The following is a 19,796-nucleotide window of genomic DNA, read 5'->3' on the forward strand; positions in this document are numbered from 1 at the left end:
CTGCAGATAAGGTATTTACGAGGATGCGAAACGCATGATCTTCTACTCAGCGGATCACTATCTTCAGGTGGAAAGGTACCGACAAAATTCAAGCGGAAAATTATTCTCTGCACGTAACGTTAATCCCTCATCGTTACGCAAAGATGCTATCAATGTATATCGCTGATTCGTACTAATTGTAAACACATGACTACAATACAACGTAACAATCAGTATGTTACATATGTCTATTCGACAAACTGATCAACTTATTTGATAACGCATTGTCAGTAGGAGTGGACAATAGTTAGGATTGGACAATAGTGACAAAATCGAAATATTTTATCACTCTCTGTTACACGAAGTGAAGTAGCGCTGCCATTGCTTGACATTGTCGTATATTTTTTGTACATGCAGTCACTGAGTACTTTGAACTCACAATCAATGTATAAATATACAGATACGCGAAGCGTGCGGCGTCATTTGTATTACAAATATAGATGTCGCGAATTCGCGAACAGTAACCGCAGCGTCTTAAGGATTTTTCTAAAACTCACGTAAGAACGACGCAATATTACAGTAAGTACTTGTGAAAGTTAATTTCACCTGGAATAAACGCGAGTTCATTTTTTACTGCAACAGTAAAGTTTACGTTGCCAAGTATAATTGAAGCGCTCAACTTCTTAACTTTCAAATTCAGTAGAAATATCGCCGCCCTCCGAATAATACTCTCGAAGATATCCGGCGAGATATGAAAATGGGACTTTTAAATCTCACAGCTTTTTACAATAACGCGACATCTACAAATTACAACGATCCGTTCTAACGTGATCCTTTTCCCCAAAGCAACCAATCCATCTAAAACCATTTCTGACGTACACGTCTTACGTACATATAAGGGCCTCAGGTGTTGCCATAGTTATCACATTTGAATCAGCATCAGATAATTACGATGGGTTTATAAGACGAATCCATCAATTTCTAAAGAGGTCTAATACTATTTATGAGGAACAGTAAGCGGATTACACATTTTTAGGCCACCTGCAACCATGGCAGCCACCAAATTGTCGATCATTATCTTCGGACTAGCGATTTGGACCCGATTCACATTCCTGCAGGTATGTAGACCTATATGTAATAACAAATGATCTAGCGTCAGACGCAGTAGCTAATAGTTATAAGATTCATCGGAATAAGATAAATGAGTAATTATAGATGCGCATTTTTTTGATTATACCCAGATTTCGGCAGCAGATGCAACTTCCTACATAGGTGCAGTGGCCGAATACTACCCAACACGTACGGGCAGAGACGGTCAAATAAACACTCTCGCTAACGCTGAGAATATCGTCACCATAGTAAAGAAAGCGTCGGAATACGTGGGTAGATTTATGAGATGCATTTTTCTCGGCACAGCCGGATAATTGAGCACTTCAGCTGTATACATAAATACGTACCACATATAGATTAGTATATTAAATACGATATTTTAATTCTTACAGCATGCAGATATTATCGTATTTCCAGAAAACGGTCTGGCACCAGGTCTCCCAAATTATCAAACAAACAGGACTCATTTCCTTTCATACAGTAGCACCATACCCGATGCGAACACAGACACACCTTGCACCAACGATTCGACTCTTGTGTCACCGGTTTGTTCAACAGAATTATCGGGTTTATTACCTGAATATTAAATTCAAACGATCTAGTTGATAGCCGAATTCTTCTAATTTTTTCTATCAGGCTATACGGTTGATGTCTTGCACTGCGAGGTCTCAAAGCATGTACCTTATGGTAAATGTGGTGGAAATGGAAGACTGCACTGCCACGGGAACAAAATTCCGACCCTGCCCCAACGACGGTTACTTCTTCTACAATACAAATGTAGCATTCAATCGAAATGGTACTATCGTATCAAGGTACAGGAAATTCAACCTCTTTGGTGAAGCTGGTTTGAACGTAACTTCTACTCCTGACATATCCACCTTTACAACTGACTTTGGCGTTACATTTGGTCATTTTATTTGCTTTGACATCCTCTTCAAAACTCCAACATTGTCTCTTATCAACCATTACAACATTACGGATATTCTATATCCAACGCACTGGTTCTCTGAGTTGCCCTATTTGACTGCTGTCCAGGCACAGTCAGCCTGGTCTTATTCCAATGATGTTAATTTACTGGCGTCGAGCTACAATAATCCAGCTACGGGCAGCGGAGGCAGTGGTATATTTGCTGGAACAAGTGGACAACTGGTTTCTCTTTGGTCAGAGAATGCCACAAACACTCTTTTAGTAGCAAAAGTACCAAAGGTAATTAATGGAAAACGCAGCTCCATCAATTCTGAGGCTACAGTGACCTATGTATTTAGTGACAAGGAAATCAGTACTCTGGTCGATATCCGGCCGGTGGCTCAACAGGCCTTGATAACAGACATCCTGGAGCCCTATACCACAAGGATATTGGAGTTGACTAGTGGTACAACACAAACTTCAATGGAACTTTGTGATCGGGGACTTTGCTGTTCATTCAACATAAGCAAGACATTTAACGCTAATAAAATAAACCCAAGTGTCAGTTATTACAGATATCGAATAGCGGTGTTTAATGGAGTCAGAACTTACAGCGGTATAAGGAGTGGTGGAACACAGGTTTGCAGTATAATTGCTTGCACCGGTGACACCGTTGCTACCTGTGGTAGGAGGTTTGCTACATCGACAACTGTTGTCAGGCCAACTACCTTCCACAGTATTGTTATCACAGGAAACTTTTCAACTGACTCCAGTATGTTTCAGATGCCAGACTCCTTAACCATGAACATTCTTCCTTTGAGTACCAATGAGTTCACCTATGCACAAGATGACATTCCCGATACTTCCCATACAACCATCACTTATACCTTAAACACTGAGAAAAATGACCTGTTAACCTTCGCTATTTATGGTAGAAATTTCTCTACCGATGGACTACCACCCACCACATCAAGCTCTCTATTTTCTATTTATCGATTGTCACTTATTCCTTATGTAATCACTATCTTTTTTGCAGGAATGACAATTTTATTTTCAATGCACAGATCTTAGCCAGCATGATACTCGGCTGAAAATTTATTGTTGTCTTATGAATCACTTAAATTTTGATTGATACTGTTATTCTCAAATTAACATGATAATGTAAAGTAACTTCAAATTACTATATTTGCCTCACCAAATATTAATTAAAAATAGTTGTATTTGAAGATGCGATATGGTTTTTCAATAAATAATTCTGCCACATGAAAAATTATTTCTCCATTCTAATAATTTTATGTTATTATTGAATAAATAATTTCAGAAATCTTTTGCATAACTTGTCGTTTCACCTGGTTTCACAATAGGAAAAGTCTATTGGTACCTGTGATCGCCAAGTTGAGGGAATTATAGAACAAACTAATTGAACAATACAGAAACTTACTTTTTTCTGATAAAAACTATTTCTCACCAGAATGAATTTGAGAATCGTGCGCAAACATACAATAACTCGATGCAAAAACTATGGCTCCAATAGGATTCAGTTTGAACATTTCGGTGCATATGTCAGCTATATACAATTACACAAAAAAAAATTTGTAATTATACCTAGATGCACGAATACCTATGTGGCTGTGAACAAGAAAAGGATTGCTCGTTATTGGATAACAAGTGTTATTCCCAAGTTTTCAGCTGTTGCATTAGTTTTCTTGCACCTAGTTTGGTGGCATAATTGAATATGATTCAGAATTGTGAATGCCTGAATTATTGAGCCAAAGTACAACTTTTTAGGAAGCAGTGTATTCCATGGATTTGTTTCTTCATCTCATTAGAATGTCTGATAAATGTTCCAATTATACTGCCATTCACGATGCAAAATTTGCATTTTGATATAACACTTTTTTGACTATTCTGATCAGTCATCAAAATAGACACAGCTTGAGAATATTCACACTCGACCTGGCAGACTGAATTATAACACACACTGAGCGATTATCATTTTAGTATCGTGGTACTTTGAATTCCGGTGCTGTATCTGAACCCCCAGTTGGTTTTCTTTTATTCATAATATTTTGGATTTTTTGCCATTCTCTGTCTAATTCTGCCTTCTCATTTTTCTCCTTATTGTACTTTCTGGTTCTCCTCCCATCAGCCATTTTGACACCATACTGGAAGGCAGCTTTAGGTAAAGCTTCCTTATTGTTCATGTATTCACTGTATTCTTCTGGAGTGTCAAAGTCCCATCTACCAATGGGTCCTTTTTTGTTGCCCAGGTCCATCTTTGTATAGTCCACTTCATCGTCAGAGTCATCAATTGCATCCTGCATTTCATCAAGTCCAGGATAGCATTCGGCATACCCCTCAGGTTCGGCGGCAAGTTTATTCAATAGCATTCCTTTTTTGGGGGCATTTTCAATACTCTGAGCAAGTACAGGCGGCAATTGTGGAGCATTTGCTTTGTCATCGATGAAGGTTTCTGATGGTTTTTCGAAATATGATCCCTTCTTTTTGTCCTTAGAATGCGGGGCGTCTTTACTCTTACTTGTTGATGGAACATAGTCGCCAATATCTCCATAGATGCTGTCATCTTGTGGTCTTACGGGAACTTCCATTTCACTGAGTTCCTCAAGTCTTGACCGTCCTTCCTTATTCTTTTTACCTTTCTTATTGTGGCGACTACCTTGTCGAAGATACGATAAAATCTGAGCTAATTTGTTGATAACAATATCATTAGTCGTTAGTGTTGGTGTCGTGTCAATTGTCGGAACATCTGCTTTACTTCTGATCAATGTCGTAGGTATATCTGCATCTGCGTTTTCATCATCGAGCTCAATAATATATGCCATTCTGCCAGGACAATACAATTCATTTCGTTCGACATGCTTCGATCGCATGGTAGTCAATGTCTTGTGTATATTGCGTCCAATTTTTGTTTTGAATTGCATCTCCTCCTCTTTTTTTTCAACCTCTTTTTTGTCTTTTTCTTTTTCTTTCTTTGGCTTAACCAGCTTTTCCATCTCGATTTCTTGCTCCTGTTCCTTGGACTCAATCTCACTGCGTACCTTTTGTAAAAGAGCGTAATCTAAACCTTTCACCAAATGAGTGTGCTCCATGTCTCCTCCCAAGAATTTTGACTGCTGTATCATCTGACGTCTTCTCTCGGCTGCATCCATCCCAGATTTCACATCTGGTGCAACAGCTCTGTATGCACTGGCAGTGTTCATAGGATCCTCGGACTGATAATCCGCATTAGTACCATCTCTCCTCTCCCTTGCTCTGTCTCTGTACTTCTCTGCCAGTTCTGCCATTTTGTCCTCTTCTTGTTTTTTTAGTTTTGCATAAAAGCTCTTCTTCTTTCTACGCAGTTCAGCACGGCTACCACCAGCTATCACTGGGGTCTGTGCAGTTTTTGCTGCAGTGTCCCTCATTGTTCCAGGGACAGACGCTGGGGTCGACGATGGAACCGAAGCTCTCGGAGTCATCAAGAGACGACGGAAATCATCGTTGGTCAATCTGACAGAAAGCCCCATGTCTTCCTCTATCGTGTCCGGCATTTTGCTGAAAATTGGTCTACTGACACTATTTAGTTAGAAAGAGTACCGATGAAAACGACAAATCCAAAGTCCTTAGAGTCCAAAATGTAACAGCAAGGTTGAGATCAAGACCTGTAATGATTTGAGACTATTTGTTAAGTGGTATTTATGTCAGGCTTCAATGGCTGATTTGACGCACTATAAATCACAAAAAAAAACACCCATTACCGATTTCTCATGAAGGAAGTAAACAATCAATAGGCTGATTTGAGTTTAAGGTTAGTTAACCTTCGACCCCCTAGACCCTTGGGCACCTTTGGGCCATCTGACGTGGCTGCGCTTGCGTTTCTACCTTTTCCTCCATGTGTCTACGATGAAACTGCTAGCCAATATTGGTTTGCACGTTAAGAGGGCGTAAGCTCGAGAGACTTTTGTAGTTGGGCACAAGACTTTTGTATAACTGACTGTCTGCAAATAGACAACGTCCACCATAGATGCTTTATTACGTCCCATACACTTCCGCGCCATAACAGCACTCGTTGAACAGCACGTTGACCGTCATTGGCATTTGGCTAGCATTTGGCTTCTTCATTTAAGGTTGACATTAATTAATGGAGTTCCAAATCAACAACCATTAAACCAAACCTCCATTCAGTTATTATGAGTTGGTGAGGATTTTGTAACTGAGCAATTCCGAAAACTAATTTTTACCTTTTTCCACCGTGTCTTCTGCCTCTGTTCTATTTCAGACAGAATTCCTTGATTTCAGAGCACACACATGTGTATACACATACATATATTCATGGCATTCTGCTGTGACGTCGGTTTAAATGGCCTTACGAAAATAATTATTCTCACATTGATTACAAAATTCAATATACATAGGTATGTGACACTTATCACTTGGAAGTGATGATGAGACATAATATGTAACATCTCGATAATAATTCAAAAATCGCTTAATGTTTTTTTCCTCATACATGAAATAATAAATTTACTCTTCACAGGACGCAGTATATCTGAATAACCGACGTAAATTTGAATTAAATATGAATCACATTTGCAGTATATTTTTAATTTTCAATGCAAAATGATTACGAGCCACAGCATCGAAATTAGTTCTGACAATATTCATGCAGATGAGTTGGAACGACCTGAAAAAATCATTATGGACACTAACATTAATAACGCATGTGAGCTTGCTTGCTCCATGTGCAATGACACATTTCAAACTAAAGAAGAATTCATAAACCATTCGAGAGCTCTTAGCATCCAGTTGCCGATAAATGGTTTAGTGCATGATGAGACAATGAGGAAGGAAAACTACTCAGAAGTTGAACAAAAACAAAGTGACAGCTCAAGTCCATATCTAGTCAGGCCATTCAAATGTTGTCTCTGCAAATTGATGTTCGACAGAATGTCACAGCTGGACAGGCATAGACGAAGTGTACATCACCAAGAAAGATCACAGATCTGTCAGATCTGTGGCAAAGGATTTTATAGTCAAACAGATTTGAAAACTCATCTGAACATTCACTTGGGAACAAATAGATGCATATGCGAAGTCTGCGGAAGAAAATTTAATCACGTATCTAATTTAACGAGGCATAGCCGAATACATTCAGGTAAAGAATTATTTAATATCCACACACTAAAACGATTCAAGATACAATATGTTTGTCTAAACTCTACTAGTTTATCATTCATGTTGCAACAAAGTGTAGAATTGTCTGTGACGTCTATTAGAATATCTCAGTCGATAGACTGTACTTTCCAGACTTTCTAAAATTCCATCGTTATATTGAAACATTTGATCATATTCTTGTGCTGCTAATTGTTGAGTAATAATCAGAGCCAATGGAACACAGGGGCAAAGCCGTACCCGTGTTCCATCTGTGGAAAGAGGTTTACACAGATCAATACACTGGTTAGGCACAAAGCTATTCATAACCGAGGATATCAGAGTATTGACTGTTGTTTCTGTGACAAACAATACAGAACTGAGAGTCGTCTCAAGGAGCACATGAAAAAATTGCATGGAGTAAGTAGATGATGTTTTGAATACTTCCATAAAATGCCAAAGGTACATACATACGTCTGTTTTGTACAATACTCATTGCAATCTGACTAACAACTATACTCAATAGACAAAATATTGCGATGTCTGATCAAGATCCCAATCCCCATAGTAATTATCATTTGGGAAGCTCAGTCTCAAGATTCATATTCCTATAATTGATCACTGAACACTCATTATCATACAACGTTCCCAGGTTGTAGAAGAGGCCACTGAAGATCACAGAAAAATAATGAAAAGGCAGCACCATTGCAAAATTTGCGGTGAAAGTTTTCAGTTTGTGGAATTGTTGAGAGATCATGAAAAAAACCACCAAAATTTTAAAACCTTGGACTGCAGAAGCTGTAATCAGGTCAGAAAATTTACCAGTCTAAAGCTTTAATCATCGCATCATCATGACATTGATCACATCATTGATTGTTACAACATTGTTGTCATTAGCACAATCTTGGCAAATTTGGTATTTATCAAATTGTGATATTACAGAAGTTCCACAAAACGGATGAAATCAAAGAACATAGGTGTGGAAACCAAAAGCTACGTAATGCTGGTGATGTAACATCTAAAAAAATAATTTCTGATGAAAACCCCGCAGCTGTAATAGTCCAATCGAAGAGTGAAGTGCACACGAATAAAGGAAATGAAAGTGTTCTCAAACAACTTAAAGGCATAAATGAAGATACCTATGAGACATATTGTAGAAAAATGCATACATTGACGGAGCTACTGAATTTAAACGATCTGAAACATCTACAAAACAATGAATTCGAGCAGAGATTATGCCAGAACACAGACATCAGTCCTGAAAAGAAACATGTAGATAATCAGCAGACTAAAGAGACTGTTGTTTATGTTACCTCTGAACATGTACGTGTGAATATAATTTTACCTATGACATCTATCAATAAATTAGGCTTCCAGTTATTCACAACTATCAAAAAAATTAGTCGGTTTTTTTGTCTAAAATGTGTAGTTATTGAAATAACTATATTTGTCGGTTTTTTTTCCAGCTCTCAAATATGAACACAAAACAAGTCGTCGATACAGCAAATCATTTTTTACAGGAACACTTGATGGAACTCGCCTCAGAAAATTCAACACAAGCTGAAAATATGAACTCTCGATACTGTGATGACGGAACTGCCGTGTCTGATATGATAAACAGTTGTTGGAAAGAAATTGAAATTTCTGATGAAAGCAAGCCCGAAGTTCCTTATAAACACCCTGTGTCTTCTGAGATCAGCAACCAGAATATTTTATACGTTCAATCGTTACATAAAGATGGCCTTATATTGTTAAATGAAAGTGGTAGATTATGTGGTAACGTCTCCCTCGATGTTACTCTACAAAAATGCCATGACTTGAACAACGACTCAAATGAAAGTTTAAATTTAATCCCACGAACAGAGCACTCGCACACACAAAAAATGAAATTTTGTGAAAAACAATGTGTCAAACGGCCCTCCGATTTAACAAGAAATGAAAATTCAACCGTGAAAGTACCAGGAGCTAAAGAATTGAATCAAAGACAAACGCGAGAGTTAAAATCCCAACATTCTATTGACAATGTAGAACCCACTGAACAATTTGACAATGATCGCTTGCAAATTGAGAGTACAAGTCCTTTGTCATCCGAAAATATTGAAGAATTATTAAAAAGTAGTACAGATAATATTAACACAATTGTTAGTAGACAATTCGATAATCAGGAACCATCGTTGAGATTGGTACAAACAGAAAATGGAGAGCAATTTTATGAACTACTAATCTCAAATTATTCAGAAAAATCTGAAAACTCCCTTCAGCCTGACAGAAAATCAGCTGTAACTGTGAACGAAAATATAAAAATCGCACAAAATGATCCACTAGGTGAATCGTTACTGAAATTAGTACAATTAGAAAATGGTCAAAGAGTTTTGGGAATATCAAGAAGCACTATGTCAGATAAACCTGATATTGCAAACATACCTGAGAATCTTGCTGAAATGCAAGACATTGAAAAGGTTGCCTTGGACACAAAACCTATTAACGGAAATTCCGAGACATTGTCAGAAACCAATAATGATAAGTATAGAGCAAAGAGTTTGTCACAGAATAAAAGCGAAAAATTTTTATACTTGACCCAGAGTGATAAAGATAATTTGATTGATTTCTTTGAAATAGAAACCTTTGAGACACAAGAACAAGTTAATTTCAATCTGGTATCAGATGTAGTAGGACAGAATATGTCACAAACAAGTTTCGATAATCCACAGATATTAAATAGATTCAAAAGTATGGAAAATTATGAGTCGCCAATAGATAACGATAGTTGCGAAGACTTTTTCAGACTAATTCAGAGCAGTCCTTCCAAGTCCAATGACAAAAATAAAAGCGAATCTAAACAAACTAAAAGAGAAGAAGGTCCCATGGTTAGACTCGTACAAAATGAAGATGGAGCACAATTTTTCGAGCTTATTCGAGGTGATATGGAATTTGCTGAACCGCAAGAGTTAGAAGTAGTTGAAGCCAACAAAACGGACTCACTTACAAGTTGTACTAAAATGCCTGAGAATTCACGTCTAGAATCTAGCCCAACGGTCCATGATATAAATGACAAAACTAAAAGAGAATGGGACCCACCTCACAAAAAAAAACATAAAAATAATTCCAAAAAATATAGCTGCGATGTATGCCAAAAATTATTCTCTAAAGGTTACAACTACAAACAACACGTTGGAACACATTTTGCCAATAGACAAAAATTTAAATGCAAAGAATGCGGGAAACTATTTGCCTGGAAGTCTACTTTCAATAAACATATGGCCAGTCATCGAGCTGGTGGACAACAGAAATTTGTGTGCGAGATTTGCCCAAAAGTCTATACAACTTGGTCTCAAGTAAACGTGAGTGTTAAACTTCACTTCTAAACGCATCAACCCTGCACACCACTAAGTTTGCTGTACATATATTTCAAACATTCATTGTGCTATGTTAATATTTTGAGAATCCTTTATGCTGATATCGTATTACTTTGTGCAGGAACATGTGAAACGGGATCATTTGAAAGAGCGTAACCACAAATGCATAGTCTGTCCAAAAACCTTTTTCAAGAAATGGGACCTGAATATACATCTTCGTACACATACTAAAGAACGGCCATATGAGTGTCGCGTTTGTCATAAAAGCTTTCATCATCAGAGTCATGTCATTCGACACGAGCGCATTCATTCGGGAGAAAGGCCTTATGCATGTAATATTTGTGATAAGACATTCACCCAACCAGGATCATTGAAAACCCATAGACAGCGGCATCAGGAATTGAAAATAGACATCCTGGATTATCAGATGGATGAAGATGATCCTCTACCGCAGCCAAGATTTTAGATCAAGCTAAAAACGAATCCTCATATGAAGGGAGAAATTGAACCAAAAATAGATTAATATAGGTATATTGGCTGGCGGGTTCTGAGACCGAATTTATTTTCCGAACTTCCCTCTAGACTGTATCACCCAGAAATTCTCAACCATGTGGATAAAACTGTACATGCATAGATCTGAAGTAAAGACGTACATTGTTTCGACAAAAAGTTTGTATTAAAGCCCTGAGTACAGTATCTAACAAGTAGTTACGATCGTTATTGTCTATCACCGTCAACTGAATTCACAGTCAACACTCTCAATAAACTGACACAGTTACACACATTATTCCGTAATAAGATTTTTCATTCTATAATTAACTATTTTCACGTCGAAATTTTTGAAGATATCAAACATTGACGAGAAAGTCAATCGAGTCGATTACTGTTGATTGAATTTCGAATAAGGCGCGTTCACGCTCAATATCTGCCATGTTCAAATCAGCTGACTGCAGCTCAATTGGAACGATTGGAACTCTGTCAGTTGGAGCCAGTTGGAGCATATTCTTGGAGTAATTAGTAGTGTTTATAACCTACAACATTTGGAAAAATTTTCATATGCAAAATCATACATCATAACGTGAATGAGTACCTTTCCGAATAAAAAAAAAAAACGTGAATGAGATCCATTTGAATAACAACATGGAGAGTGAAAGTGATGTGAGAATATGTAAAATGTAAGCATTATTAGGTTGTATCATTTTGCTATGGCCTTTTCTCTAAAAAACTGCAATTTTGTTACAGATGCCATACTCAGCCACAGAAATATTTGTGTCCGAAATGCGGCATTGGGTACTGTTCTGTTGCTTGTTACAAAGCAGAAGTTCATTTGGAATGCTCGGAGAGTTTTTATAAAAAATGTGTGGAAGAAGAATTAAAACTGGATGAACAAGACCCCGAGACTAAAACAAGGATGCTTGAAGTTTTGCAAAGAATGCATGAAGAACATGCAGGTGACTTGGAAGAAATAGAAGATTTAGCACAGCATGGATTAGACTCAGATGATGATGAAGAAGTATTTTGGAAACTGCTTCAACTAGCATTTTTTTTTACTGTTGACCCCATAAATTCATCATAACTTAACAAAGAAATTTATCTTTATGATCTGTTTTCTAAACTAGGCACCTGACTTATCGCAACGCTTACGGAACATAAACTTGGATGATGCTGATTCTGTCTGGGCCGCACTGACTGATGCCGAGAGGCAAGAGTTTGAAACATTGTTGCAGAATGGAGAAGCAGAAAAGCTGTTACCTCAATGGAATCCCTGGTGGTCTCACCACGCAAAACCAAAACTAGTCGAAGACTTAAGTCCAACCAGCTCACCACTTGACTATCGAACAAACTGTCCTAAATTAAAGGAAATCAAACCTTATGACCAAATATCGGTGATTGTTGATTAAATCTTAATCCATCATATTAATTCTTAATCTATCACAAACAATAACAAATTATTCCAGAATCATTTTTTCCAGAGCGTTATATTGGTCAGAAAATTTTACATCTATACTAATTGATGATTCTTCTTTGTTTAGAAAGTTCCACCAGCGAAGTGTGTGAGAAATAATGTATTGAATGTTCTGCATGCCTATACATTTACTGTATTGTATTTCAACGGCAATCATCACGATTTTGCTGAAGAAGCAATATTCATATTGTTACAATTGTGTAATAACCTCAGAGAGAACGAGATATTCAATGAACCAGAGTTGGCTATTGAATCTGTTTCACAACGTGCTATCAATGTGAGTTCCAATCTCTAGAAGTTATCCATATTCAAATTAAATGTCCCTCTAACAGTGCATGTTCGGAAACATATACAAGCCTTTAGATTTACACCAAAAGAAATTTTAATGTGTTTTTAAAGAAAGCCATATTTTTATGTCTAGTGTCAGTCGCTGATTGCTGACCCGGAAAATTTATCAGCCGCAAAAAGTGCCTGTCTTTCCATCCTACAAGGACCTGAAAATTCCAACAAATGCTTCTACGTCAAAGCAGCCTTTTCAGATATCCATCAACTTTTTATGGAAGCTAAAACATTGAGCAAACGGAAAAAGCCATCAAATAATATGGATAAGGAATTTACAAAACGATTTCCAGACCACGGCAAACTTCTTACAGCAATACCCAGAGAAAAATTAAGACTTCACTTAAAAAAATTAGAGTACTATTTATCTTGGATCAACAGTTATGGTGAAGATCTGTATTTTGACTTTTAAGATGACAATAAAAATATTTGGCTTGCCCATCTAAATTCAACCTCACAAAAAAATAAGCCATACAGCCCCAATTTTTTTAATAATTCCCACAAATTTAATTATAACAAATTATATACTATTTAATCATGTATGTCCTGGCCAGGACAATCTCAACTGTCGAGACCTTCAGAATAGCTCATGCAGGATGTTGATGACTGACGACAAATTGACTGTACTTGTCGGGTCATCGGATAGGGATACACTACAAACTCTTTGAACGCAATTGCCTCACGTCATAAGGTGGATGCAGTTGACGTTGGTCAGCAGCAGTTCAATCGGCCGTGCAGCCGTTAATCATCAGCAAGATAGCTAGCTCAGTATGAAATCAAATTTCCTACATCGCCGTCAGCTAACTCCTAGCACGGACTCCTAGTTGTGGCGTTGTTGAACAGAAGCTTCCGAGAACTTGAAGGATTTTGCTTATCTGTTCTGCTAGTTATTTCTATGGCAATGGAGCGCATAGTTGCTTTTATGTTTACCGGGTTGACGTTGGTAAGATCGTGTACTCCGATAGCACCTTCGTCAAGTGACGTATTATTCGTTTGACTTGACTGGATTTAATGACAGTAAATAATTGTGTCGAAGCCACATAAAAACATAGAAAGTTGTAAATTTCAGTGAAACCGTATGCGTTCTGTTCGTGTGCGGTGAACCTGGTTATTTAAATACTGAACAAAGCGTGTAATCTACGTAACGTCAATCTCATCTCCGAGGGAAGGAAAGAAAGAAGTTACTGTAATGGCTGCCATGTCATGGAAATGAAGGTGCCCAGTCAAATTTACGCCAAAATCGTCACTATGGAGCCTAGAATTAGGATGGACTATAAATCCGGTGGTACTTCGATGGGGCATGACGAACAGTTAGGTAATATGGCAGTAGGGGCGAACACATCTTACAAGCCCCAAAACAGCGACGGCGGCAATGGTGACCAGAGACCGCAATATTCAATACCAGGCATCCTGCATTTCATTCAACACGAATGGGCTCGCTTTGAGCTCGAAAGATCCCAGTGGGAAGTTGACAGAGCCGAATTTCAGGTATGCCCCAATTGCTGTCTCGCGTTTTATTAATTGTCCAAATATTTCACAGGTGTTTACCTCGTTATGCCCTATGATGGGTTATCTGTTCACTCCGAAGAAAGCCCTTGTATTAGATGTAATCATGGATTATGTATACAATAATTCGAAATCATTTGAGTTCTGCATACTCGTGCAGTGTTCTTTCTGGAACAAAAGCATTTATCTTCTCTGTGTTACATTCAAGCCTATGTTCATTTGTAAAATACATTCGTAGTGCTTGTTCTTGTCAGATGAATTTTCAATATCAAATGTACACTTGTTTCTAGTGTTTTGTTATAGAACAATTAGTTCAAAATTTTATTATTGTCAGAAGACGAATGATGTTCCGATTTGCATCAAATAGATAGCCAAAAACATACTGTGCCAATTTTTCCCACAGCTTAGCACTTGAAGTTATTGTTATCATTGAACTCTTATATTTGCCTTGTTACTATTGTTTGGCTTTGTCGTAATGATCAGCTCTGACTATATTAATATTAGTATCGTACAATAATTTAATGGTAATTGAACATACCATAATATCATATGAGACTCAATGGTATAATCAAAATTCTTTGCAGTCCCATTGTTCAAAACACTACCAAATTGCTCTAATGTAATTATACCTCAAAAACCATCAGGTATTCCATATTCAAGTGACAACGTACCAAAATATCATCAAGTTTTTAACGACACATGAGAATATTTGTTAACTAATGACCACTTACTGATGGACTTATGCATCTAGTGTTATAAATTATACTTGTCATAGTTTCAGCTGTGTTCATGAAAATTTTACACATTCCACCGAATCTCTAAAGTTGATTTTGACTGACACAAGGTGTGGAAAAATTTAAGTAACATTTGTAATGATACAAATTTGGAGTAGAATATGATTGCTTATCAGTAGGTCGTACATTTATTAGCCATGGCTTGATACGTATTTTCAATATTCGAGTGAAAAGCAAATGTTCATCTATAAATAGAATTTTGTTCATGTTCATGTACCCATATTCATCCCATTTGAATTTGCAGGCCCGAATAGCCTTCCTGCAAGGTGAAAGGAAGGGACAGGAAAATTTGAAAAACGATTTAGTGCGGCGGATAAAGATGTTGGAATACGTACTAAAGCAAGAACGGTGAGTTCCCAATGGTATTATAACTACATATCTTGATGATTGATGAAGTGATACATGTCTAACCAAGAAACGTAATGACGAATTTATAAACTATTACATTTGATAATGACAATAATAGTGCTCAAATTGTACAATATCGTTTTAACTTAGTGTAGCCATTAATAATTAATTAACAAACCAGGGCAAAGTATCACAAATTGAAATATGGTACCGACCTGGTGGTACAAGGTGATATTAAGCCACCAATTTACGATGAAGGAAGCACTTGTGGTGGATCTGATGGTGGCGGAGGTGATGGCGAGGCTCCATTTACCTCGGTTAGCAATATAAGCTGGAGGCAGGGTCGTCAGCTTTTAAGACAGTAAGTATATTTCATCTCATAAGTGTTTTAAATTTCTAAGATGTTCATTCCTTTTGCATTAGGTAACCTTGTTTGATTTCAATTTGGTTACTAATTTAAAATCATGATAATTTTACCTATATAATTCTGTATTGTGTCTCGTTACTTTCTCAAATTAACCGTAACTTTTTACTTACGTATATTTGCGAATATTGTGTGGGTGTTGTTGGTAGGGTAGGTAATGAATATTTCATTTGAAATTCGAGCTCCCTACAAGTTCATATATTACCATTTTGCATGTTAATGGTGTATCGATAATACATCTGGTCACACCTAGTTACATTACAGGTACTTGCAAGAAATTGGTTACACAGACACTATTATAGATGTCCGGTCAAATAGAGTTCGATCGCTTCTTGGTTTGAATAATAATACGGATTCAGATGATCTCAATACACCTGCACTAAATGGAAACGAGTCATCAAACAAGAGAGCTAGCGAGAATCAGGGACGACGAGCCCCTGTTAAAAAAATAGAGGTAAATAATCATGTTCTATTGCTTTATTTGCAATCAATTATTCTATTAACTCAGGCTACTTAGCCAGGTAGTGGAGAACGAAAAATTTAGTTAATACGGTACAATAGAATTTACTAAAAGAATATTTGCAAAAATATTATTATTTAGAGATTCATAAAATGAACCTGACATCACAGACGTGCTCAAAACTTCTGTAGAATCAATATAACCAGTGCCATAATCTCAGTGAGCAATTAATGTTTTAGGCTCATCCGACTCCTCTAGCCGAAGCTATGATACTTGAAACAGAAGCTGCTGTAATGGCTAATTTCGAATTTTTGGCTCATACTGACATTGATATGGAAGAAGAAGAAGGAGATGGTGAAGAAGAAATTTATGAAGCAAATTCAGACACCAAACCGAACAAAGTAATGAATGGGAAGAATAACATTTGTCTTTATAGAAAGAATTTTTTCAATCAACTATTGCTATTAAAATCATTTTCAGACATCAATGATGATAGGAGAAGATGTGGATGCTGAAGCAGAAGAGGTTCTGAACGAATTAAATCAGCTAACAGAGTCAGAAGAATCACAAGGCGACACTACTGATTGGAGTCAGTTTATACAGAATCTTTAAACTACAAATGCGAACATACTGTAGTAATACAAGAATATTTTATAATTTCAGATTCAACAGGCATGGGATTCCAACAAGATGCGAGACGTGCTCTCTGCCCAGATGAAGAGGGTCTCGACTCATCTTTGGGTTTAGGTGAACTAGCTCAATTGACAGTGAATAATGATGCTGAAGTTGCATACGATGTAAGTATTACTTTGATGACCACAAGCTCAGAACTTACCTAATCAGACCACTGAGGCCAAATGCTAACGTCGACCTACTGAATCTTCAAGAAAAACGTGATGCTAGTGTAATTCTGCACGGGGTATTTTTTTCTTTTCCTCTATTTCAAATTTATATAGATGGCTGCAACTACTGAAGAAGCGTTCCGACGGACATGGAGGGCGAAGTATACTCTACGTTCCCACTTTGATGGTGTACGAGCTCTGGTCTTCCACCCCACAGATCCTGTACTTATCACTGCCAGTGACGATCATACGCTTAAATTATGGAATGTCTATAAAACTGTTCCAGCAAAAAAGTAAGTGATTGAGTAATCAATTCATCTCCTCTTTTTCTGAAACCATAGAAAATCAATAGCAGAGTGTAGCTCAACCCTTGAGCAATTGCAATTGGTTGAAATCTCGAAGCTGTACATAAAACATTGTCACATTACAGATCAGCATCACTGGATGTGGAACCGCTGTATACCTTCAGATCGCACACAGGCCCGGTACTATGTCTTGCTATGAGCAGTTCTGGCGAGCATTGCTACAGTGGAGGTTTAGACGGCATGATACATTGCTGGACGCTTCCTTCAGCTAATATAGATCCCTACGACTCGTACGATCCAAGCGTTCTTAGTGGAACTTTAACTGGACACACCGACGCAGTTTGGGGATTGAGCATGTATCATCCAAGATCTCAATTGTTGTCAGTCAGTGCTGATGGATCTGTTAAACTTTGGAGTCCACAGAGCAAAGTTCCTCTATTAAATACGTACACTTCAGAACAAGGCGAGTTGATTCTATATTTTTTCTCTTCATTTCGGATGTCTTGAATCTCAGTTTGGGTTTTACACGTAATTATTTGTTGTAATCAATTGCTAGCATATGATTTATATCTTGTATTTCACAATTTTACACAGATGGAATCCCTACATCGGTTGATTTTATAAGAGATGAACCAAATAAATTAGTAGTGGCTTACGAGAGAGTATGTGCAGTATTCGACACAGAGACGGCAGCTATTGTAGCACGGCTTGAAGTGAATGGCGTTAAAGGAGTAAACCGTGTCGTTGCTCATCCAACTCTACCACTTGTCGTTGCAGCCCACGAAGATAGGCATCTACGATTCTACGACCATCGCTCAGCTACTCTAGCTTATGCAATGGTTGCTCATTTGGGCGCTGTTACAAGCCTTGCCGTTGACCCCAATGGCCTGTATCTACTTTCAGGAAGTATGAATATGCAATTTTCTAAATCTCATTGAATTAATCAGCGTTTGGAGCACTCAGATATGAACAAAAAAATCTGATTTTCAGGTCACGACTGCAGTATACGGTTATGGAATATGGATAATAAAACATGTGTTCAAGACATAACGGCGCATCGTAAAAAATTCGATGAAAGCATCTTAGACGTAGCATTTCATCCTTCACGACAATTTATCGCTAGTGCTGGAGCCGATGCTTTGGCGAAGGTGTATGTCTGAATTAGAACGCACTTTTATCTTTATAGCAGAACGGTTTTGTACTCATGTTCTTTTTGAATAGTTTTACCTGTATGTACCACTTCCAATTTTCTTTTAGTTTTATCGATCTACCTAATGAGAACAGTATAGATGTATCAAATTGCATATTCCGATACTCATATTATAGGAAATTATTATCCACAATGTTTTATTCAAATAATTTAAAATGTAAACGCTATTTGTTGATAATCGTCTTGACCCTTCACGGACAAAGGACACTTGAATAGTATCGTACTCCTGCCATTGGAGCATCACTTTGGCGACTCGATTGAGCTATCCCTGTAATCACATGAAGATATTTGCCAATTCAGCTCCGCTGCTGTGAGCTGTGGTGTCAAGGTGATAAAAAACCATAATTATTATGCAATATGTGAAGAAGAACATTGTGCTGTATCTAAACTTCACGCTCTTGAAACTTGGTTTAAAAATATTGATTCGGATTTTCATCGAGTAAGTTGAAAGGAACAGTATGCCACTACATTTCTTGAGGAATTGACTGTTCGTTACATCTGTGTATCGAACTTCATATCCAATGACAGTACCCTAAAGTGGTAAAAACACACAAGATCTTTAACCAGTGTGGTATTCCATGCAACGCAGCAGCACGTGATAGTGTCCTGGGTCCATGTTTATCGGATGTTAACATGTCGCACTGGTTTGAAGGGTTGAGCGAATCCACAACGGATGGGAGGAAGGGGTTCCCAGCGTAGAATGTAATTAATTAATTAATTATTAGACCTAATGTTTAGAAAAGCCCTTTTCCCATCCCGAATCCAGGGAGCGCACTGCCGCGGTAGCATAATATTTATCCTTATGTTAACTATTTATTACTGAAATCAGAGTTACTGCAGTACAGCTACTGGGGATTATTACAATAATATGATAGCGTTGTCTAAAGCTCTGCTGGAAATCTCCCGTTACAGTCTTGTGCTACCTTCTGTATCAGTTGAGGTCAGCATATGGTAATAATAATAATAATAATTCATAAGTTAATCATAATATTATTATAGACATAATATTATCAATAACAATAAATTATAACTGTGTGTTTCACTGTAATATATTGTATTTAACCCATTCGCATCTGTAAGCATGAGCTACAATAATAAAT

At 37.4% G+C, this 19,796-nt stretch overlaps 5 protein-coding genes and 1 long non-coding RNA gene across 10 annotated transcripts; 4 read left to right on the forward strand and 2 right to left on the reverse strand.

Moving 5' to 3' along the window:
- Positions 1–420: 420 nt before the first annotated feature.
- LOC105692328 (vanin-like protein 1) lies at positions 421–3,359 on the forward strand. 3 transcript variants are annotated; one of them, XM_012411449.3, is made up of 5 exons: positions 421–558; positions 1,016–1,097; positions 1,221–1,358; positions 1,482–1,634; positions 1,726–3,359. In XM_012411449.3, the coding sequence occupies exons 2-5, from the start codon at positions 1,029–1,031 to the stop codon at positions 3,064–3,066; spliced, it is 1,701 nt and encodes a 566-aa protein (XP_012266872.2). In that variant the 5' UTR covers positions 421–558; positions 1,016–1,028; the 3' UTR covers positions 3,067–3,359. The 3 variants fall into 3 exon arrangements, with proteins under 3 accessions (XP_012266872.2, XP_048505970.1, XP_048505969.1); XM_048650013.1 differs by lacking the exon at positions 421–558 and having other exon boundaries at positions 955–1,097; positions 1,726–2,295; positions 2,355–2,497; XM_048650012.1 differs by lacking the exon at positions 421–558 and having other exon boundaries at positions 955–1,097.
- On the reverse strand, positions 968–1,805 carry LOC125499896. Its single transcript, XR_007276935.1, has 3 exons — positions 1,666–1,805; positions 1,217–1,416; positions 968–1,107 (listed from the first exon to the last, which is right to left on the reverse strand). It is a non-coding gene; the product is annotated as an uncharacterized LOC125499896 (long non-coding RNA).
- Positions 3,022–6,255, reverse strand: LOC105692329 (protein Red). 2 transcript variants are annotated; one of them, XM_012411451.2, is made up of 2 exons: positions 5,754–6,255; positions 3,022–5,657 (listed from the first exon to the last, which is right to left on the reverse strand). In XM_012411451.2, the coding sequence occupies exon 2, from the start codon at positions 5,544–5,546 to the stop codon at positions 3,993–3,995; it is 1,554 nt and encodes a 517-aa protein (XP_012266874.1). In that variant the 5' UTR covers positions 5,547–5,657; positions 5,754–6,255; the 3' UTR covers positions 3,022–3,992. The 2 variants fall into 2 exon arrangements, with proteins under 2 accessions (XP_012266874.1, XP_012266873.1); XM_012411450.2 differs by having other exon boundaries at positions 3,022–5,673.
- Positions 6,052–11,209, forward strand: LOC105692325 (zinc finger protein 420-like). 2 transcript variants are annotated; one of them, XM_012411444.3, is made up of 8 exons: positions 6,052–6,193; positions 6,295–6,410; positions 6,533–7,150; positions 7,394–7,566; positions 7,799–7,954; positions 8,089–8,469; positions 8,613–10,487; positions 10,624–11,209. In XM_012411444.3, exons 3-8 carry the CDS (start codon positions 6,616–6,618, stop codon positions 10,966–10,968), a joined length of 3,465 nt encoding a protein of 1,154 aa, XP_012266867.2. In that variant the 5' UTR covers positions 6,052–6,193; positions 6,295–6,410; positions 6,533–6,615; the 3' UTR covers positions 10,969–11,209. The 2 variants fall into 2 exon arrangements, with proteins under 2 accessions (XP_012266867.2, XP_012266869.2); XM_012411446.3 differs by lacking the exon at positions 6,052–6,193 and having other exon boundaries at positions 8,667–10,487.
- LOC105692275 (zinc finger HIT domain-containing protein 2) lies at positions 10,992–13,259 on the forward strand. Its single transcript, XM_012411354.3, has 5 exons — positions 10,992–11,677; positions 11,745–12,015; positions 12,122–12,388; positions 12,536–12,745; positions 12,890–13,259. Exons 1-5 carry the CDS (start codon positions 11,643–11,645, stop codon positions 13,217–13,219), a joined length of 1,113 nt encoding a protein of 370 aa, XP_012266777.2. The 5' UTR covers positions 10,992–11,642; the 3' UTR covers positions 13,220–13,259.
- A 518-nt stretch (positions 13,260–13,777) lies between these two features.
- On the forward strand, positions 13,778–19,744 carry LOC105692370 (striatin-4). Its single transcript, XM_012411531.3, has 11 exons — positions 13,778–14,295; positions 15,352–15,455; positions 15,637–15,816; positions 16,144–16,333; positions 16,579–16,740; positions 16,820–16,928; positions 17,003–17,136; positions 17,296–17,474; positions 17,612–17,949; positions 18,081–18,392; positions 18,477–19,744. Exons 1-11 carry the CDS (start codon positions 14,011–14,013, stop codon positions 18,644–18,646), a joined length of 2,163 nt encoding a protein of 720 aa, XP_012266954.1. The 5' UTR covers positions 13,778–14,010; the 3' UTR covers positions 18,647–19,744.
- Positions 19,745–19,796: the final 52 nt, after the last annotated feature.

Source organism: Athalia rosae, chromosome 2, assembly GCF_917208135.1.
Source record: "Athalia rosae chromosome 2, iyAthRosa1.1, whole genome shotgun sequence".
Lineage (NCBI taxonomy): Eukaryota > Metazoa > Arthropoda > Insecta > Hymenoptera > Athaliidae > Athalia > Athalia rosae.